Source organism: Juglans microcarpa x Juglans regia, chromosome 3S (genome assembly GCF_004785595.1).
Source record: "Juglans microcarpa x Juglans regia isolate MS1-56 chromosome 3S, Jm3101_v1.0, whole genome shotgun sequence".
NCBI classification, from domain to species: domain Eukaryota; kingdom Viridiplantae; phylum Streptophyta; class Magnoliopsida; order Fagales; family Juglandaceae; genus Juglans; species Juglans microcarpa x Juglans regia.
In genome coordinates, this window is record NC_054599.1 from 5,846,623 (window position 1) to 5,868,843 (window position 22,221).

The 22,221-nt window shown below is 35.5% G+C and overlaps 1 protein-coding gene and 1 pseudogene across 1 annotated transcript; both read right to left on the minus strand.

The window, feature by feature from the left end:
- Positions 1-78: 78 nt before the first annotated feature.
- Positions 79-11,814, minus strand: LOC121258124 (annotated as a pseudogene).
- A 3,030-nt stretch (positions 11,815-14,844) lies between these two features.
- On the minus strand, positions 14,845-21,739 carry LOC121258125. The gene is made up of 4 exons (XM_041159499.1): positions 21,308-21,739; positions 16,483-16,533; positions 15,949-16,055; positions 14,845-15,365 (listed from the first exon to the last, which is right to left on the minus strand). The coding sequence occupies exons 1-4, from the start codon at positions 21,386-21,388 to the stop codon at positions 15,245-15,247; spliced, it is 360 nt and encodes a 119-aa protein (XP_041015433.1). The 5' UTR covers positions 21,389-21,739; the 3' UTR covers positions 14,845-15,244.
- Between the last annotated feature and the right edge of the window lie 482 nt (positions 21,740-22,221).

The window sequence follows — 22,221 nt, forward strand, 5'->3', positions numbered from 1 at the left end:
AACATACCTACTTTCGGTATGTATTCTCGGTAAAGACTAGGATTTTCATGATGAAATGGGGACTACTACACAAGATATTTTAAATTTCACCTTTTATTCGAACGACTTGCCTTTTTGAAATTACCCAATTACCCATATATTCTATTACCACGTTCTACCAATTCAATCTACAAATTGGTTAATGATCAATAATAAAATAATTTGACAATCAATCAAATACATAAAGTAAATAAATTGCATTACACCAAGATTGGTATCGAAGGAAAATTTTTTAAAGAACTCTTTAAAAGTAAAACCACACGAGGCAACCAAACCCAGAAAAGTCAATTTTATTATTTCAAAATCAATTACAAGTAAAGCTCAATTATAAAACTTTTGTCAATTGACTGTCTTACTTGACTATATAAACGATCCGTTTTTCTTTTACCGCAGTAACAGCCAGAACTTCTGACAATTTTCAAATATTAATTTTTCTCTTGGAACAGTAGGTATATCTCAATTTGTGTTCCCCGAGCAATGTAAATAATGCTATGATCATGAAGGTAGAAGTGTGCAATATTCGAATAAAATTCACAAACAACTTCAACAGAACTTGTGGGAGAGGAGTGAGTGAGTTTTTTCTAACCTCGTTCAGTGAAAATATGACAGATGAGTTGAAAGTCATTCATAGAAAAATCATTAATGCTTATAGCGTGTTTACCCAAAATAGGTCATTTGGCAAACGTAGTTCTATATGCAGCCTTGGCTTCATTAGTTGTGAAGCGTTCGAAGGTAGCACCTAATGGTGCAGTTACTGGTGGAGGAGGAGGAGCTGATGTCTCTCCTAGATTCGTCCTCGCTTGAGCAATTCTTAGAAGAGACTGATGTAGAAACTTTCTTTCTCTTTGCTCTTTCCTTTAACCTCATCTGAATCATTATGTCAATAAGATCAGAATAAAAATAGTCAACATCAGAATTGAAGGAGTCCGAGAACACTAAAGAACAGGACATTATCAGTCCCTCGATATTAATTCAACCTTCCACATGGACTACAGCAAATAGACACAAATAAGGAGTGTGACTTGATTAAGGAATAAACACAAACATTTAGTGGGCATTAGTTAAAAACCGAAATAAAAAATGCCACAACCCACCAAAAATCATCCTCAAATACATGCATATTATAGATTCATGTAATCATATGAGTAAATGCATATATAACTCAGCAACAATCCAAGCCCCAACTCCGAATAACAAAACTCAACAGCCCAATCTCCATATATATGCGCCGAACCCTAGAACTTGAGAGTCAGAAGGATTTGACTAAGATAGAAACCTTACCATGATTAAGAGACATAGACTAGAAGTATTTGTTCTATGTCTTAATCACGAGAAGCACGAAACCAATAAGTTGTAAAGTGGGATACGTCTAGGGCTTGAGAATGGAGAGTGCTGTGTATTTGGGTGAGTTCCCAAAAGTGAGGGGGAAATAATATCCGCGGGGGGGAGGGGGGGTGGGGGTGAGTTGGCGTGTTTGTAGTGACCGTGCACGTGTTGTGTGCAATAGAGTCCCATTTGGACTTAGGCACAAAATAGATGCCCATTCTACCTTTACCAGACTTATGAAGTAAATGCAACATCAACTCAACATTGACTCAAACCAAAATATCTTTTCATATTTATTTTATATACTGCAAAATAAATAAATAAAAATAAGAAAAATTTAATAAAAATTTATTTATAAATATATATATATATATATATATATATATATAAGCAATGGGACAAGTAACATGCCTAGATGCATCTTAGTTCAAACATAGTGTTACTCACAAACAAAATTCAATAGAGTACACTATCTTATTTGCAACAATTACTATGGATGTTCACACCTCATAAGATCATCAATATCAAAGTTTATGAGAGTGTGAGTGAGCAAACTTATATAGAAAAGTAACTCTTTTTCTTTTTCTCTTCAATATATTTTGATAATATTATTCATATATATTTTCTTCTTATAGATGATCTCAAGAGATTGTCACTCACCTCAAAATTCAAACTTTATGCTAGGATTAGATACATGAGTATCTCCTCCAAACACTAGTTTGCACAACTCCCTTTTTTTATGTCCATTTTTATTTCTCATCTTTTTTCACAATAATTTGAACATCGATTCTTTCTATAAGAACTTAAGGGACAAATTTGTGTAGGGTGTTTGTCTTTTTTTTGCAATTTAACATCGATTTTTTCTATATAGATCAACTATTTGTGTTTGGCGAAGGAAAATCCCTTTATTATTGTATTAGGTTCAACTAATATTAGTCAATTCAAGGCATGGACCCTCTCTATGGTAAGCATCGCAATAATAAATATGAAATTTAATTATAATGAAGATACATATAAGTTCCTCACAGTGCTTGTAAATAAACTTTTTCAAGATGACTCATAGGATTAGTATATAAAAAGTGGATTGTACAAAATAGAGATGCATAAGTTCTAGAGTTTACTATGTGAGAATACAAGTGCTCAAACCTTGACATATCAAGCAAGCACTTTAAACAAAACAGAAAAAATAATAATGTATTTTAAACTGAAAAACAGAAACATAAAACAAAACTAAACAAAAATGCATGTCCTAGACTAATGATATGCAAGGAATACAAGAACATGGAAGTGGTCCTATTAATGTGACCCATCATCAACACCACTTTGTATGATCTTTTCTCTGTTTTGAAGATAAAATTCTACTAGTTCACCAAGCTTAATACTTATAAAGGTGATTTGTTGACTGATCTCATCAACTTGATTTTCTAAAGTCGTTACCTTTCTTTTTAACTTTCTTTCACCTCTATTTTTTTTCACTATATTCAAGTTAAAACAATATAGACTTATATGGCCAGCAACACCACAATGATGACAAGTAGGAATAAACATACATTCATACTTACATTTCTTCAATCTTTTTGTGGTTGATTTTCCATGCAGATATTTTGAATAAACTGACTTGGATACAACATGATTTTAAGCATTTATACCTTGACTTTCTTTGACAAAAACAAAACCTTTAGAAGTAGTGGTAGCGGATGATGAGGCTTGATGCTCTTTGCCTTTGGAAGTTGTGTATCCTAGGCTAATTCTATCACAACTCGACTTTTGAAAGCTCAACATTTCTTTCAATTTCTGTGTTGCAGTTTTTTGTTTACACTTCTCAAATTTTTTGAATTCTCTTTCCAGTTCAATCTTTTGATCATTTAACCTTGATACTTCAACATCATAAATTTTTAGCGCTTCAGCAAGGTTATTCTTTTCATTCTCCACATCTATGAGTTTATTATATAGTTTCTTGTTGAGTTTTTTCAGCTTGACCATTTCTTCACATAAATCATTATATGCTTCATAACATTCAGCTCATGCTCAGCATCAACAATAGCTATATCGAAGTCACTGTCATCAAATTCACTTTCAAATTTTGTTTGCAAAATATCAAAAAGATTATTAACAACAGTAGAAAAAAACCATAAAAGAATTCCCATCATCAGATGATGAACACGAAATTTCAAATTTTGAATTGTCACTAAATGTAACATTTAGTGATTTTCCTTTATTTTTCTTAAAGTTTGGATATTCAATTCTTATATCACCATATCCTAAGCATTTATAGCACTTTACTTTATCAATTTTTTCAGATTTTTCTTTATTCCATTTTTCAAAATATTGTTTCTTTGCATAAAATTTCTTACCTTGTTTTTATTTTCCACTAGCTTTTTTATTAAACAAGAATTTTATGAATTTCATTGCAATGAGATCTATAGTCTCATCATTCAAATTTTCTTTATCAGAAAAATCATCTTGATCATTTTTTACTATTTTTAAAGCAATGGACTTACATTTTTTTTGTTTGAGGAAGTGATGACTCATATGTTTGCAAGCAGCCGACCAGTGCTTCAACCTTAATAGCATCCAAATTCTTGATTTCCTCAATGACAATAACCTTTGGGCGAAATCTTTCAGGCAAGGACTTTAAAATATTTCTCATGACTCTTGAATCCTCCATCTTTTCGTCGAGATTAACATGGAATTAACAATATCATTAAGTCTAGCATAAAAATCATTAAAACTCTCATCTTCTAGTATTTTAATATCCTCAAATTTAAAGGTTAGCATTTGCAATTACAAATTTTTTACAATTCTTGTGCCTTCATGTGTAACGTCCAAAATATCCCAAGCTTATTTGGCAATCTCACACATTGAGATTCTTTTAAATTCATCGGGAGATACAGCCATAAAAATAGCGTTAAGTCATTTGCTATTCCAATTGCAATTAGTGATCTCATCTCTAGTCCAAGCATCAAAGATGTCTTAGGCTTAGTCCATCCTCATTCAATTGCATACCACACACGTTCATCCAAAGACTTGAGGAAAGCCTTCATACAAACTTTACAATAAGCATAGTTCTCCCCATTAAAGTGTGACGGAATATATAACGATGCCAGCATGATCTACAGGGGTACAAATCACACTCGAATAAATGAATCAAGCTCTAATGCCAATTAAAATTACCTAAGTACCCATGTATTGTATTAGCATGTTCTACCAATTCAATCAACAAATTTGTTAGTGATCAATAATGAAATAATTTGATAATCAATCAAATACAGAAATTAAATAAATTGCATAACACCAATATTAGTATCGAAGGAAAACCCTTTAAAGAACTCTTTAAGGGTAAAACCGTACGGGCCAACCAAGCTAAAAAAATCAATTTTATTATTTGAAAATCAATTACAAGTAAAGCTCAATTACAAAATATTTGTCAATTAACTCTATTACTTGACCAAACAAACGACCTGTTTGTTTTCTACCACAGTAGCAGTCAGAACCTCTGACGATATTCAAATATTGCCTTTTCTCCTAGAATTCCAGTGGCTAAAACTCAATCAATCAATTCTCCAATATGAAGCACGATCACACTCTTTTATTGAAACAATATGAAAATTCTCCAAGGATTTTTCTCACCAAAATATGTATTAGAAAATGTTCTAGAAAATATTCAGATCTGAATCTCTACAGATACTAACTAATAGGATCTCTTAAATAAACAATCTGAAAGTTTTAGTTTCAATTGGACTCTGCTGATGGATCGAATCTGTTGTGAAGACATCTCCTGACGGAATGTTGTCATCTGCATTAAATCTTCTCTGCAGTAACAGATTTCAGTTCAATCTGTTCTCTGGATAAGTGCAGATTTCTTGAGACTCGACTTTCACACTTATAACTTATTTAAACAACCTCTAATATCTCCTAGATAAATTTAATATTATAAATAAAGTCAATAAATAATTTATATTCATCTACAATTACAAACTCAATGATAGAATAAATTCTATTATTTTAGTCACCCGCCAAAATCTTGTATTTACACTTCCGACGGTCGTACGTTGATCATGAGTTGGGTTTACAGTTTAGACGCATTAAAATTGGATTTCTTGCCGCTCTCCGGCATGTTTTTCAAAAAGAAATCCAACTCCTTGACGAATCTTTCCATTGCTGGGGCTGGCAAGCAAACTGGCTTTCCCTTCCTCTCCTGCACTGTTCTTACAAGGAATATAGAAGCTCCCCGTTCTAGGAATACTTCTCACAACACATTCGGCTGGCCCACCATAAGCTGGCTTGCCCCACCCAAAGTCCACCTTTCCAATCCCGGCACGTGTCACATCAGACACAAGGAATGACCCCACCACCGTTAGGACTGGCCTGCCTCTGATCACCATTAGATCTGCCACCGACCGCATATACTCCTCGTTCACTTCTCTTTTTGCCTTCCTCACCAATTCCAAAGCATAACCCAAATTAGTGTTCTGGCAGAGCTTTCCGGCAGTCGTGACTGCTGCTGGGTACGCAAAAACGTTGCCATAGTAACCGCTCGGTAACGGAGGATTGAACTTGCCACGCGCGCTGACGAGGGACATCGTGCGCACCTCCTTGTTGCGGTCGAACTGGAGTGCGATGGTGCGGCATCGCCAAAGGCATGCGATGATCACCTCAAAGGTGGTGGACTGGCTCAGGTGATGCGGCACAAACCTACTGATGGCAAACACCTCAGTACGGCCGAAAAAGAAGGAGCGGCAAGCCATGTCTTCGAGCGGGGTGATGGTGCCAGTACCCTTGGTGTCGATCACCTCGTCGTACTCTCGGTGCGTGCATGTTGATAAAATCTGAATCAAGACATGAAATCTTGATGCAAGGAATGAAACTAAACAAAAACTGAGGGGATAGAACAGAGTCGTTTCTGTATTGTATTGAAAAATTTGATTGAATTACAATTGTTTACATCAGTCTATTTATAGAAGAACTTGAATGTAACTAACTAACTAACTTTTACTTCAGCCAATGATATTAATCATTTGAGCCACATCATCATGTATTTAAGAGTTCCCCTCAAGATGGAGAATGAATGTCTAAAATTCCCATCTTGGATAGCAAACTATGAAACTGAGTGCAACCAAGAGGTTTGGTAAAGATATCACTGAGTTGATGAGCGGAAGCAACATGTAGCGGCTTGATAAGGTTGGCTAACATCTTTTCTCTTACAATGTGACAGTCTATTTCGATGTGTTTTGTTCTCTCATGGAACACAGGGTTTGCTGCAATGTGAAGAGCAGCTTTATTGTCACAAAACAGTAGAGCAGGTTGGGGATGATCAATCTGAAAGTCTTTCATTAGAGTAAGTAACCAAGTCAATTCACAAGTAGTGGATGCCATTGCTCTGTATTCAGCTTCGGCTGAAGATCTTGACACAGTTTGTTGCTTTTTAGATTTCCAAGATATAAGTGAATCACCAAGGAAAACACAAAGGCCAGTTACTGATTTTCGAGAATCCACACACCTTGCCCAATCTGAGTCACAGAAAGCCTTGAGATGAAAATCTGATTGTGCTGGAAAGAACAGTCCTTGTGCAGGTGTTCCCTTCAAATATTTTAAGACTCTATGGGCTGCATCTAGGTGAGGTTGCCGTGGTTTATCCATGTATTGGCTAAGAACTTGAACTGCATAAGTCAAGTCTGGCCGAGATATGGTAAGGTATATCAACCTACCAATTAACCTGCGATAGCTTGAAGCATCTTCAATTAAATCACCCTCAGATGAAGAGAGTTTGATATTTTGTTCCATAGGAAACTGAACAGGTTTTGCTGCTAGTAAACCTGAGTCTTGGAGAATGTCTAATGCATATTTTCTTTGGCACAAAGTGATGCCTTTGTCGGATCTGGCCACTTCCAAACCCAAGAAATACTTCAATACTCCCAAATCTTTTATTTTGAATCTGTCATCTAAGAATGACTTTAGTGCATTAATTGAATCAATATCATTACTTGCTAGTATTATGTCATCTACATAAACTAACAAAGCAATGAATGAAGAGGCAGAGGTCTTAATGAAGAGTGAGTGATCAGAATTTGACTTGGTGAATCCATAGTCAAGAATGGCAGAAGATAGTTTTGAGAACCATTGGCGTGAGGCTTGCCTTAGCCCATAAAGAGACTTGGTAAGTCTACATACCCGAGTATCCCCTTTTTCTGCAAAGCCTGGTGGTATGTCCATATAGACTTCTTCATTGAGGTCACCATGCAAGAAGGCATTATTGACATCTAATTGATGTAAATGCCAGTTTTTCGCAGCAGCCAAAGCTAGTAAACACCTCACAGTGGTTAGTTTTGCAACAGGAGAAAAAGTTTCCTGAAAATCCAAGCCTTCAACTTGTGTATAGCCTTTTGCAACCAATCGGGCTTTATGCCTTTCAATGCTCCCATCTGCCTTGTATTTTATACGATAAATCCACTTGCAGCCTATAGGTTTCTTTCCTACAGGTAAGGAAGTAAGAGTCCACGTTTTGTTTTGTTCAAGAGCTTTGATTTCAGCATGCATAGCTTCTTGCCACTCAGGTATTTTTGTGGCTTGAGAAAATGACTTTGGTTCAATGTGAGAGGAAATTGACAAAGTGAAGCATCTATGAGAAGGTGAGAGTTTATGATAAGAAACAAAATTAGAAAGAGGATAACATGTACCTTGAGAGCTGTCTGCCATGAAATCCGATTGAGAAGGTTGAAGAAAAGCTTGGTTGTTTTCTGTCAAAGCTAGTTGACAGTGATAATCTTGCAAATAACTGGGTTGTTTTCTTTGTCTTGTGGACTGTCGAGGAGGAATGTGAGATGAGGATAAAGGAATAGGAGATGAAGATAAAGAAATGGGAGATAAGGATGAAGAGTAATTGTTTGAATCTGAAGCATTAGAATTAAGAGAGGATAAATCTGTAGGCAGAATGCTATCTTCCATATGTGAAATTGATGTTTCAGGAATGATGTTGGGTAGAACCAGAAAAGGATCAATATCAGAAGGAGAATTTGAGTCTACGGATACAAAAGGGAAAATAGACTCATGAAATACCACATCACGAGACAGAAATGTTGTATGAGATTCAAGATCATACAATTTATATCCTTTCACAGCAAAAGGATATCCAATAAAAACACTCTTTTTGGCTCGAGGATCAAACTTTGATCTGTTTCTGGAAAGAGTGGATGCAAAACAAAGACATCCGAATACTCTTAAATGATTATAAGAAGGAGGAGATGAATAAAGAACTTCATATGGTGATCTATTACCTAGTAAAGGTGTGGGAGTTAGATTGATTAAATGTGTTGCTGTTAAAATACAATCACCCCAAAACTGTAATGGTAGTGAGGCCTGAAATCTAAGAGATCTAGCAACATTCAGCAAATGCTGATGTTTTCTTTCCACCACACCATTTTGTTGTGGTTTCTCAACACAACTCCTTTGATGAATCACACCTTTAGCTAAATAATAATCAGGCATATTGAATTCAGCCCCATTGTCTGTTCGAATGCATTTAATTTTGAGATTGAATTGATTTTCAACAAGGGAAAAGAAGGATTGCAAGTATTGTCTAGTTTGAGATTTTTGTTTCATAAGATACACCCAAGTGCTCTTAGAAAAATCATCCACAATTGTTAGAAAGAACTTAGAACCATCTAAGGAAGCAACTGAAAATGGTCCCCATATATCACAATGCACAAGATGAAATGGAACCAAAGCAGTGTTATTACTGTGTTCAAATGGAAGACATTTCTGTTTTGCCAATGGACAAACAGTACATGGAAAAGAATTGGAAATTGTAATTCCTGGTACAGATTTATTGAGAGCTTTTAGTCTAGAGAAGGAAAGATGGCCTAATCTATAATGCCAAAGATCAAATTCCTTATTGGCTGAGAGAGCAATAGATGATGAATCAACTGAGGGTTTTTGCAAGAGATGATATAAACCAGCTTTTTCTTCACCCATGCCAATCGTTTTCCATGTAGATAGGCCCTGTACAAAACAGAATTTGGAAATGAAAATGAGACAGCAGTGAATGTCTTTAGTCAATTTACTTGCTGATATGAGATTATATGAGAAAGAAGGGACACAAAGAACATTATGCAATATCAAATCATTGGATAGAGTTACGGTTCCTATGTGAGTAACCGAAACAAGATTGTTATTTGGTAGCTTGACAGATGAAGAAACATGAGATTTAATAGAAGAAAAGAAACTGGTGGAGCAGACCATGTGGTCTGTGGCGCCAGTATCAATAATCCAAGGAATAGATGAAGAATTGACAGAGGCAAGAACAATATTTTCTAGAAGAGAAAAAACTGAAGAAGTTTTACCTGAAATATTTTCAGAGTATTGAATGTTTGGTGTTGGAAGAATACCAGATGAACTAGGCACATCAGAAGACAAAGTAGAGACTTGGTTTACTTTATGTTCTGATTTAAAAGAGGGATTGATTAGGGCAAGAATTTGTTGACATTGCTCTTGTGTAAATGATAGTTGTGGAACATCATTATTTTCTTTAACTGTAGGAGAAGAAGATACTTGATTTGCTAAGTGAACATTGGATTTCTTGGATTTAAATCCTGGCGGGAACCCATGGATTCTATAACATTTGTCTGAGGTGTGACCTGCATATCCACAATGACTGCATATAGGTCTATCCTTTCGAAATCCAGACTACTTATTGAAGGTATTGCCATTCTTTGTAATCTTTGTTGTCATAGCAGCAATGGAGTCAAAACTCGGGGCAGAGTTGATCTTGATTTCTCTTTGTTTTTCTTCTTGTACAACAAGAGAAAAAATTCGATTCATAGATGGTAGAGGATCTAACAACAGAATTTGTCCTCTTATATTGGTGAATGAATCGTTTAATCCCATCAAAAATTGCATAATATACTCTTCTTGCTGGAATTCCAGAAAATTTTTAACTATGCCACACGTACATTGTGGCAACTGGCGATAATTGGCTAATTCATCCCAATATGCTTTTAATTGTGTAAAGTAATCACTAACCAATTGTTGTTCTTGATTTAAAGAACTGATGGCTTTCTTTAACTGGAAAATTCTGGGTCGATTTCCCTGTGAGAAACGTTCTTGTAGATCCTTCCAAACATCTGCTGCCACATCAATATACAGAATGCTTGAAGCTATGTTCTTGGTGACTGAATTGAGTATCCACGATAATACCATATCATTACACCTTTCCCATGCTGAAAACTTTGGATCAGATGTGCTTGCAGGTTTCTTTAGGGTTCCATTGACAAATGCCATTTTATTCTTTGCACTGAGTGCTTTGGACATAGCTCTCGCCCATGAAGAATAATTGTCTCCATTTAACTGCTGTGATACTAGTGTCAAGCCAGGATTCTCTCCATGATGCAAGTAGTAAGCATCTTCAACTAAATTCTGTGGAACTGATGGAGTTGAATCTGTCATTTCAAGAAAGATCACGTAGAATCAGATTAAGCAAAGAAATCAGATTTCTCTGATACCATGATAAAATCTGAATCAAGACATGAAATCTTGATGCAAGGAATGAAACTAAACAAAAACTGAGGGGATAGAACAGAGTCGTTTCTGTATTGTATTGAAAAATTTGATTGAATTACAATTGTTTACATCAGTCTATTTATAGAAGAACTTGAATGTAACTAACTAACTAACTTTTACTTCAGCCAATGATATTAATCATTTGAGCCACATCATCATGTATTTAAGACATGTCAAGCATGTTGGGTCCCTCGCATTTAAGAGATGTCTCTGCCATACGGGTAAGACGAAAGGTGCGCGCGCCCCCCGCGCCACCTCGCTCACGGCTGTCATGAACTGGACCAGACCAGCGGCATCGCTCATCGTGTGGTTGAGGCGTAGTGCAAAGATGAACCCGCCGCATTTAAGCCGCGTCACCTGCAAGCAAGTCATGAAGATGCCAAGACATGATCAACTCTAGGGGGAGAAAACTAAAAAAATTCACGAGTTCCTTAGCAGAATTTGTACCTGAATAAGCAGTAACGGGCAATGAAGAACCCCTCCAGAGCCTGGGAGGTCAAAAAGAAGCTCCTCCAAGCGCGGGAATGGAGGTCGAAGGGCATCACCAAACTGCTTAAGTGTAACATCGGCATCTGCCTCGATGAATACGACACCCTCACTCGTGCATTCTATTACAAGTTTCCTTCCAGGCCCTTCTCTAAGCCTACCTGCAAATGGGTAGTAAAACACAAGTGTTTGAGCAAGTGCCTCTCTGATGACTTTCACAGGGTCTCTCCCTTGCATCGAGGGATCGTGTCTATAAAATTGTATCACCAGGACTTGAAATCGTAAAGCCTCTTGATCGTCGATATCAGAAAGTTGTTTGAACTCGTGGGGTATGGGCTTAGCTGGAGCAATTAACTCGGGCTTGCACCTTCGTACTGTGAATACCGGAGACTGAGTTGGTGCTTCCATGGCAAGAAAATGGTTCTTAGGAGACTAATAGAGTTGGGGAAAGTACTCTGTAATGTGTGTGCACCCTGCGCCGTAATTCGTTCTTCGCTATTTATATAGAGGAGGTGAAGGACCGTACAACTTTGTCGGCATTGCCGTAGACCACCTACCGAAGGAGCAAGTATTCTTAAATTTGAGCTAAAAATCATATTTTCTTGAAGGGTGGTGCTACTCTCAGAAATTTATTTTAAAATCATTACTTAACAAGTGAGTAAAAAAATAAAAGTAAAAAAATTCAATCGGTGGACCACCTTGCGAAAAACATTTTTCTTTCATAAATTTTTTTCTAAAACTTTGCTCTTCTTTCTTTGTTTTTATAATTTATTTCAACTCATCTCATTTTATTTAATTATTACAATTTTCTTAAATTTTCATACAGAATAAAATAAATAATTTAATTTTTTTAAATCTCAAAATAAAAATAATTTAAAAAAAATATATTCTAACAATATTTTATTCAACTTTTAACTTTCATCTCAACCTATCTCATCTTATCTCATGTCACCTATAAAAATAAAACTTCTTACGCCTCACTATTTTTCTTTCTATATTCTATTCAAATAATTTTTCTTTATTTTTTTTATTAATTTTTTCTCTCATTTCTTTTTACAATCTTAATTTTTCACTCTTTTATATTTTTCCTCTCTTTTCGGACCATTAATCTCTAACGAATATTTAAAATAATTTTTTTTTGCAAGTACAATAATATTTTTAAAATTATTATATTTGTAAGAATAATATAACTTTTTGTCAAAATTTACTTTTTTCCAACGATAATATGATGTAATGGTTAAATTTTAAAAATTAGTAAGCAATTAAAATATATAATTAAATTCGAAAGAAAAAAACAAAAATTATATAATTATTTAGAAATTGAAATGATACACAGTAGAAATGTGTGCTTGTTAATAAAAAATAGTTAAATGTTTAATAAAAATGAATTTATTTAATATTATTGACAAGTATACAAATCTAATCTGCCACAAATTAATAAAAATAAGAAAATTTGATTTTTATGATATTGTTTTTAGTTTAAATAAAAATAACAAATATTATTAAATATATTATTAAATTAAAAAAATGATTTAGAATTGATACTGTTGCTTTATAAGAAATCAGGTATTTTTAGCGCTCAAAATTGTTGCAAATACTCTCAATAATCATTGTATTTGATCATTTTCGACGATTTTAAAATCGCTGCATGCTTAACGAAATCAATGTGCCACTTTTGATCAATTTCAAAGATAGGCAAAAATCGTCACAAAAACTACTATTACTGACGATTTTAGTCCGTCGCAAATGTCTCAAAAATCGATGGAAATGGCATTTCTGTTTACCATTAAAATCGCTGAGAAAAGTTAATTCTGGCAATATATCGCCATTATGTATTTTCAGTGATTTTGAATTATTGTCACCATTATGTATTTCCAACGGGTAAGTTTTGCCGAAATATACTTTTTACGTATCTTTCTGCGATGAAAAAATTATTTATGGCAAATTTTACTGCCAAAAAAGGTGTTTCAGAAAATATAAAAAAAATGGACAAAACAGAATTTAAAAAAAAATATTATACACATCTAAATTATATGTTCTTGTGCAAAAAAACAATTGCACAAGTGGGAAGTACAAAACCATACTTGCAAATAATCTAAAAACCAATGACTATTCTCGAGCCTGGAGAAATCATGTGAACAAAGATAAAGATTAAAAGAATATGTTAAGGTAGCAAAAGAAACAAAAGAAAAAAATGAACTAACCATCTTAGCTTTAAGAAGTTGCTCCCTTCTGGTAGGTTCTATTCCTAATCATGTGCATGAAAGTAGGACAAAGTCTGTTTCTTGCCTAGTTTGCAAGACATTAGTTATCATATTAAAAATACTGAAAGTATATCTATAAGTCATTCTCCCAATATGAAGCTAGCACAAAAAGTTCCCATTGCAACTAAATCTTTTGAGAGATTTCACAAATATGGTGTCACACATCCTCAACTCATGACAAATGGTATAAGAACCAGCATAATAACTCCATGTGGCTCAAGGTGCACACAATGCATATTCACTTGAAGATGTGTTAAGAAAAAATAATTATGACAAAAGCAGGGGTGGATCATTTTTAAATTTATGAAAAAATGGATTTTATAAAATATTTTATTATATAACTTATCACTTATGATCCTGGATTCTTATATAATGTTGTCCTAGTAAAAATTACATGCAGAACACATTGAAAATGAAGAAGTTATGAGAAGTAATAGATATAAGATCCAAGAAAATCACAAGCTGTGTTCATGCAAGATAAGTTTCAAGTTTTCAACCACCAAAATGAACCAAATCCCACCCCTATACATATTCATCAAGTGCAATAAATTGCATGACAAAACCATCATTGGAAAACAACACTAGCAACCAGAGAATCAAAATTAAGAAATATAAATTATATCGATTGAGAAGGCCAAGGAAAAAACAATAATACACCCCTATAAACATACAAAGCATGATGGAAGTAAACAAAACAAGTAAAAAGGTGACTCACTACTTCAAAACATTATAACTATTGTGACCTGAATAGTAAAAATCAATTGACACTTCGGTTTATGAGTTAAAGAGTTGGGTTATTTGAAGTAAAAAGGATATCAGTAGGGGCATGACCCTTTTTCCTTAAGTAGTGAGTGTTTAAAAAAAGATTAAATCATTTCCATAGAAGCTTATCAGAGGGTGGTGGTGAACCAGGATGCATCAACAAAAGTTATTCAAGCATAATTGGGTGGGCACTGCATAGGTTATCTCCGAAACCTGGAGATAAGGTCATCCTACTTCCAATCCTTCATCAGGTTAAAAATCCTAGTACGTTATCTTTCATGGGAAGCAAATGGCAGTGTAAGAATTCATGTCTTTATTCCATTAAAGGAGATTGAAAGAAGGAGAAAAAGCAAAGCCATACACGCAAGAATTTTAAGTCATGTAGAATATATAACAAGCAAAATGCAATGAATAGTATATTATTTATTTTTTCCTTCATTATTATGTTCTTCTTATATATGTTTTTCCCCTTCCCTTGCAGTGGGATTTAACACCAGAGTGGGATCCAGCTCAATATTCAAAGCAAATGAGAGATTCCTGGAAAGAGAATTTTGTAGGATGAAGAACGAGTATCACAACAACTCGGACATTGCTGAGATTTTCAAAATGTATGATTAACAAAACTAGGTACTGCTAAATGAAATGCCACCCTGTCACTAGAGGCCACCAAAACGCTACGGATAGCCAGATATATGACGCAACTTCTCAGCAGACATGTTGGAACATATAAGTAGTAAATATGCTAAGGAGCATGTACAAGGAATGAACTTGAATTGCTTACCAGTAATTCTTCCAAGTTGTTTATGAAGTTGTCAATTCTCCCTTGCAAATAGACAGGGTTGTACTTGGAAGATTGAACAACGAAACAAAACCCAAAAACACGGTGTGACTCGTGGGCTACATTGAACAACATACCCAAGCTGCTCCTTTCTCCTATATTCAAGTACATGAGTTAAAGAATTTTAAGGATGTATACAAAAACCAATATAAATCCATGAAGAAACTCATTTCCATTTGTTTAAAATTGTCTTCCCGTAACAGGTAAGTCCATAGCATGGAAAAGGGAGGTGTGTCAAACATATACATCATTCACACTAGCAGCACCTTAACACATTGTTGTATACCAGTATATACCATGACCCAATCAAAGAGATTCTTTAGACGAGTAGAGATATCTATGGACAAACACGACCATCAGAAACAAAAAAAATGTTGGCCTTTTTTTTTTTTTTTTTTTTTTGCAAGTGATTAAATTTCTATTCGTAAAGGAAATAGGCAAAGCCCGTGTACACACAAAAAAAAAATATGGACCTTCATAAATGCCAAATACCCTTCACTGCTCCCAAAAAGAAACCCAAAAAAAGAAGAGGATAAAAAGTAGCAATATTTTGGCTATTGCCTGCTGTTCAGCTCAGTTTTTGGAGCTAAATTCAAAAACCAAATACATAAAGATTCACCCCTCAAAACCAGAAAAGAAAAAAAAAATACTCCTACTTTCAGCATCAAATAAAATCACCTTAGCTGATTAAAAAGTGGTTCTTCCACAATTTCATCAAAAAGGTCTATCAAAGCTTTCAATTTGATCGAGTCCATCCCAACATCATGCTCAATTTGAAAATAAAGCTGCAAGGCAAAACCAAACCGAGAAGAAAGAGAGGTCACAAAGATGTCAGAGGAGATCAAAACCAACATATATAATTGATATAGAAAGCTAGCTAGTTGTTCTTCTTAATTACTAGAACAATCTTACATATATATATATAGAGAGAGAGAGAGAGAGAGAGAGACAGAGAGAGAGAGAGAGAGACTTCATGTATACAAACGACTAATACCTCAGCACGAGTATTTTTTCTCTCTTTTTATTTTTTTCGCCCATTCATGTACTAACTTGAGTATGGTTCTAAAAATGAAAAACTTAGTATCAATGACTAATATGTCAAATGTCTCAAAAATTTGGTTGGTTCCTAAGGAAATGAAAATGAAAGTAAATAGAAGAACTTACACTACTTACAAAACTTTAAAATTAAAACTCAAGCATTTTTTTACCAACCTTCTGGAAAATGCAAATAATTGTGCTTTCACCAAACGAGAAATATCCAAACTGTACAAGACAATAAAATTCCAATCAGAAAACCAAGATGATAAACTTCAAGCACAACTTAAAAAAATGGTGACCATGAATGGGGAGAAGACCCATGAATTATAAGATTGATAGAAGAATGTGACCAAACATGTATATCAGGGAAATGCTTTGGCAACCACCCAATTCATCACGTTCAATTCAAGTTTTCACGGCTTGAGCATAACAAGTTATGAGGGAAATGAAACCAACATTACAAGGATGTGGCCAAACTTGAAACCAAATAGAGCAGAAAAAATGACAGACACTGCTCATAAGAAAGTGATGTGTAAGGCAATGTTACAGCTAAAATAACCTAAAATTTAAAGAGTAATGCGTAGAATTGTATTCTGCACATGACAAAGGCATATAATTGTATTACTAGTAGTGGCTCAACGTGCGAGGCACGTTTGCCCATTTGGAAGGAAAAAAAAATAAGAACACAAAAGTCCTCTGTTCTAGAAGCAGAAAATAGCACAAATTGATTAAAAAATATATTCATTACATACAACATAAATGTATTGGTTTTAAAGCTGTAATAGCTTAGACCATAGGAAATTAATTCATTTCAGTATTCTGTGCAGGTAGATTTCCATGCCTATTATGCAACAGTTATCAGTCATCTTCAACTATAACAGACAGCAGCTAGCTCTTCTCTTTCGGGTTCTTCAAGTTTTCAACCCTTTTCCCTTGATTTCTTAAAATTTTATAGCTATACAGCATCCAAAAATGATTGCTAATGGATGTGAATTTTACATCATGAATGGAAGATACAGCATTCACGCACTCAAAAATCTATTTTAATTTGCTAAAAGAAATATCGGAGGTATTACAAGCCTTCTCAAAGTCTTCAACCAAATGAACTAAAAACATTTAGGATAGAAACCCATAGAACCTCATGGCCATGCATCAGGAGAGAATTTTCACCGGCCGTAGAGCTAAATTTGGGGCCGCTCTTACCATGCTGGATAAGGTAAGAATGATTAACCCAGGAAAAAAGGAGAGGTCATAAGACAAGCAGCATGGAAAGAAGAATGAAAGGTCATGGTATAACATTTATTTGAAAACATTGTTTGAACTCGCCATTCTCCAACAGGACTGTATTTGCAGTTAATGCAAGGGTCTGATCTAGGTTGAAAATTTCAGGATTGGTTAATGGAAAGGGAACTTTTTTAAGAAGTATTTCTTAAAAAACATGAAAGCACGCACATGATAAAACCACTCCAACATCCAGACAAAGGAGAAAGATGCTAAAAACATTTATGCACATAAAGTAATTAAGAAAGTTAGCATATAAAACACACGGTAAAACCACTCCAGCATCTAAGACCAAATGAAAAGCACACACAATCAGAGACACAAACATTGCCCATGGCCCAAAATATATGGCAACAAAAAAAGTTGATCATGGCTCATTGGCAAATAGCACTAATGAAGGGTTACTGGTACATCATGATATGTTAAGATGCTCAGCAGAAACTTTTCATGTTTGATAACTTAATCACTTATAGATATTCTGAATAAGGGCTGCTAAAGGCCAACAAACCCACTCATATAAAGCAATAAAAACTAAAAATGAGTTAGTCAATGTCACTGAATGATAGTATTCAAAAGATTCATTCCCAATAGCCTAAATATATTGTCGTTTATCTATGTACCTTTGCAAGAGGGAAAGGAACTTTCACATAGCGAGGTCATTCCCGAATCATGTCATACATAAGTTCCGCCAACAGCGTGCCAAGATCTTGGTAAAAATCATATCATACCAATGCAACAGGCAGAACAATTTATTTTTTTAATAAAACTTTATTTTACCTATAAAAAAAGCCAGAACATTGAGGAAGAGAATTTTTACCAATTCATGTATAGTAGTAAAGACCCCTGGTGCACCAAGCTCATAAAATTTTCTCATGCTCGTGCCATCATCTTTTAAGGCTGCAATTGCACCAGGGTTGGATTCTGCAAAAAAATATTGCCAGGAAATTGTCAATAACTAATTTAAAAATAACATACAGCCACCATGAGTGGTAATGATTAGTTTTAAACTTCACCTAAAATAATTTATCACCAGATTGCAAATGATAGATTCAAGACATATTTGGTATATCCATCCCCAATGTGCGGAAGAAAGCCATATTGTTTTACAAAGTGTGCCCATTGATTCAAAATCCTATCCTCAGTACCAATCGTTGCAGCAGGTCTCATAATTGTGGCATGTAGAGGAACTACATTCATTATTATCCATGTGACATGCCATGTGAGCATATTTCCGTTCAATTGCTCAACAAAAATATAATGGAATGATCTTATTGAAAGAATTATCAAACCCAAGGAATAAAGATTCAACCCAATGAGTAAAAATATGAATGTGTAATTTAATATTTAACCTTAAATAATACATGAGTAGTAGGAAAGCCATAATTTTGGTGTTCTCTTCCGGTCAAACATTCTCTCGTATCTTTTTCTTTCTCTCTTTCAACTATCTCTGCAAGTAATAATATACATATAGATTCTACAACCAACTGCCACCATTAAACCAGAAATACATTATTGAACAACATAAACAAACTTTGATTTTTAATTAGAAGCCGCAGACAATATTAATCTGACTCTCTGTTCTAAATCTGGTTAATTCTACTATAGTACTATCTAAACATGAATATATATAGATATATATATATATTGATTAAATGGCCGTCTCCAGGATCCGGAAGGTATTTCACTCCCAATTTTACTAAGAGTTGCACAAAGTATATAGAAAGAAACTGCATTTTTGGTGACGGATCAAGAGAGGAAAATCTTGCAGTACTGTATGATCCATTGAAGACAGAGTGTTCAACAATTAGCGAGCATGACATCATTAATTTGTACAATTTACAACAAAAAACTGATCTAAAACAAATGATCTATCATGCATGCTAGCTGCATGATCATGTATTACACATGTATATATATTGATTGATTCTTCGACCACTAAAAGAGAATAAAAAAACCTAGTTAGCTACCATAAATCTGCAGGGTGAGAACCTAACCTTGTACTCTGATATGGTTTCAAGCTTAGGTGACCAAAGTTGTACCTTAGACACAACAAGCTCTTCGTAGTGCTTCTGCAACTCAGGCGTGACCGCATAAATATTTAACCTCGATCAATTATTGTCTATATATAGCAGTAAAAAGAATTACTCTTGAAGTATTTTTAACAAAAAAAAAAAAAAAACAAATGCCTAAGACCCATGTACCTCCGAAAGAGCAGTGATATTCAGTTCTCCCGAGCCAGAAATAACGAATGCACACTTTTTGTGTCCTTGAGTGACTGAAAAAAAAAAGAAGAAAAAAAAGAAAATAAGAGAAGCAAGTTAGCGCCTCAAAAAAATCAAAGCAAAGAGAGCCGAGAGGCAGAGCTGAGAGAAAGAGAGAGGAACTTGAAACGAAGGTGGCTGGAAATACAGTATCGGAAACAAACAAACACCACCAAACAACACCAAACAGAATTGAAAAAACAAAATGAAAATCAACGGTGGCGCGTGTATGACACGCGCCACACTGGAAAGGAGCCATTCGACTGGTCAAGACGTTGTCGGAGTCGTTGGACCCTGAGCTGCCGCGCATGGCGTCGACGGAAGATGAATAGCGGTGGTTTGAGAACCTCACGCGTTTCCTTTAAAACGCGCGTAAGCACAACGCGCCGCTCCGATTGGCTCCCAATCCGGTCGATCGTAAGATCGACAGGTGAGGCTTCTCCCGGTGGTGCGCGTGTCGGACGGTGGTCATCGGAGGAGCTCGAAACGGCTACCCCCTTTATTCGGCCAAAAACCTGAAAAAGAAAAAACAAAAAAACCAAACCAAAACAACCGGACACGAAGCACCGGCGAGGAAAGGGAGGCGAGGAAGAGGAAGAAGGAGCCGAAGCTCCCCTTCCCCCCAGCTTGATTCAGATGAGCGAGTTTCTATCGAGAGAGGGCCTGTTTCTATCGAGAGAGAGCATCTGGTTTCTATCGAGAGAGAGAGGCTGTGGTTTAATTGAGAGAGAGAGGCTATCAGACGGAAGCTTAACGGAAATTACTGTAGCTCCGTTAAAACAAGAATTTCCGTTTTATTCCGTTAGATAGCCACTTATATAATAGTAATAGATATACTTGAGCCAGGAAAGTATTCAAACTAAACCCACCACCCCACGAATAATTTTAACCTCCACTACAACCATATTTACCAAGTCCAACACTACCCAATGACCAAAAGCCCCCTAATCATTCCTCAAATTTGCACACACTTGCCCCTTAAGCCTGGCTTTCCATTTCTAGGCTGCCATGGCCATCACTGATGACCACAATAATCTTCAATTTCCAATAACAATAACAAAAAAGTGAAAACAAAAGCACTAAATAAAAATAAAAATAAATAAGATCATTAGAGATTGAAGGAGAACACGATCAATCGAAGAGAATTTGATCTTCCACAACAATCCCTCTGTCTCTGATCTATTTGTCCCTCTCTTTCCCTCTCTCTAAGGTAGAGAGAAATTCCCCATCTCTGTGAGACTTCCAACAATATTAAATTCCAACCTGTAACCAATACCCATATTATTTGCCCAATCCTAACATACCGATTCTAAAAAAAATAGATAAATCCAATTTTTTGCAATTTCTCATGTTAAACAAATGACCACCACAAAATTAACGACACCACCACTAACAACAACAGAAATAGAGGAACACAATACAAATAATCTATTTTACACTAAAAGCTAAAACATAACAAGAAGAGAGGCCGGAAATATGCAAGACCCAATCCAACTCAGTTCTAAAAACACTCTGAGCGAGTAAAATGTTTTCTTCATCTACGCTGGTGTTGGTCCTTGGTGAGAGGAAGTTTTCTTCGTCCTTGGCACTTCCCATCCGAGGAAGAGCTGATCGACGGTGAGAGAGAGGGATAGCTTTGGTGGAGGGGCTGGGGACCATTAGGGGGTAGCTACGCCAGTAGCTGGAGGTGGTGCGGCTGCTGCAGATCCGATGGAAATGGAAATCCGAGGGAGAAAGGAATTCGAGGGATAAGAGAAAGGGAGATCTGAGGGAGAGAGAGAGAAGCAACGAGGGAGGGGCTTGGCTGGGTTGGCCGGCGACAATGGAGGTGGACGGTGACGGTGGGTCGACGATGGTGTGCGTGGAGGCATGAAGAGTGGGGATTGAGAGGAAAATGCACAACTTTAAATTTCACGCCTTATTCTGGCGCTTTTGATTCGTAGCTAATAAGCATAAATGGCCAAATATGAATTTTACGACAACAATATTGGCTACAAAAAGTACCTTAAGCGGCGATTTTCAAATTCATCACAAATACAGTTAAACATTTTGTTACGATGACAAAAAAATCGCCGCAATAGGAATAATAGTAGTCGCAAAAAAGTAAACAGTAAATTATTCTTCAGTATTTTTCATCTTCGATGCGGCAACTTGAAAATCGTCGCAAACAGAAACCTTTTGCAACGATTTTTTTTCGAGGATCTTAAAATTGTTGAAAAATACCTAATTTCAAATCTGATGTATCTGACTTTTCATATTTGTTTCAATAATTTAACTGAGGTGCATTTACGAGGGAGGCGTATGTGAATGCTATTAGTAGCACGTGTGCTACGCATTGTGGTGGCCACAAGTGCCAAACACCTCTAATTTG

Coding starts and splice junctions, on each gene's coding strand:
- LOC121258125 (XM_041159499.1), bottom strand. CDS start 21,388: ATGAAGAAAACATTTTACTCGCTCAGAGTGTTTTTAGAACTGAGTTGG. Junction 16,534..21,307: donor TATTTCCGGCCTCTCTTCTT/GTTATGTTTTAG, acceptor TGTCTTGTACAG/TTTGGATATTTCTCGTTTGG. Junction 16,056..16,482: donor TTATTTGCATTTTCCAGAAG/GTTGGTAAAAAA, acceptor TTTGCCTTGCAG/CTTTATTTTCAAATTGAGCA.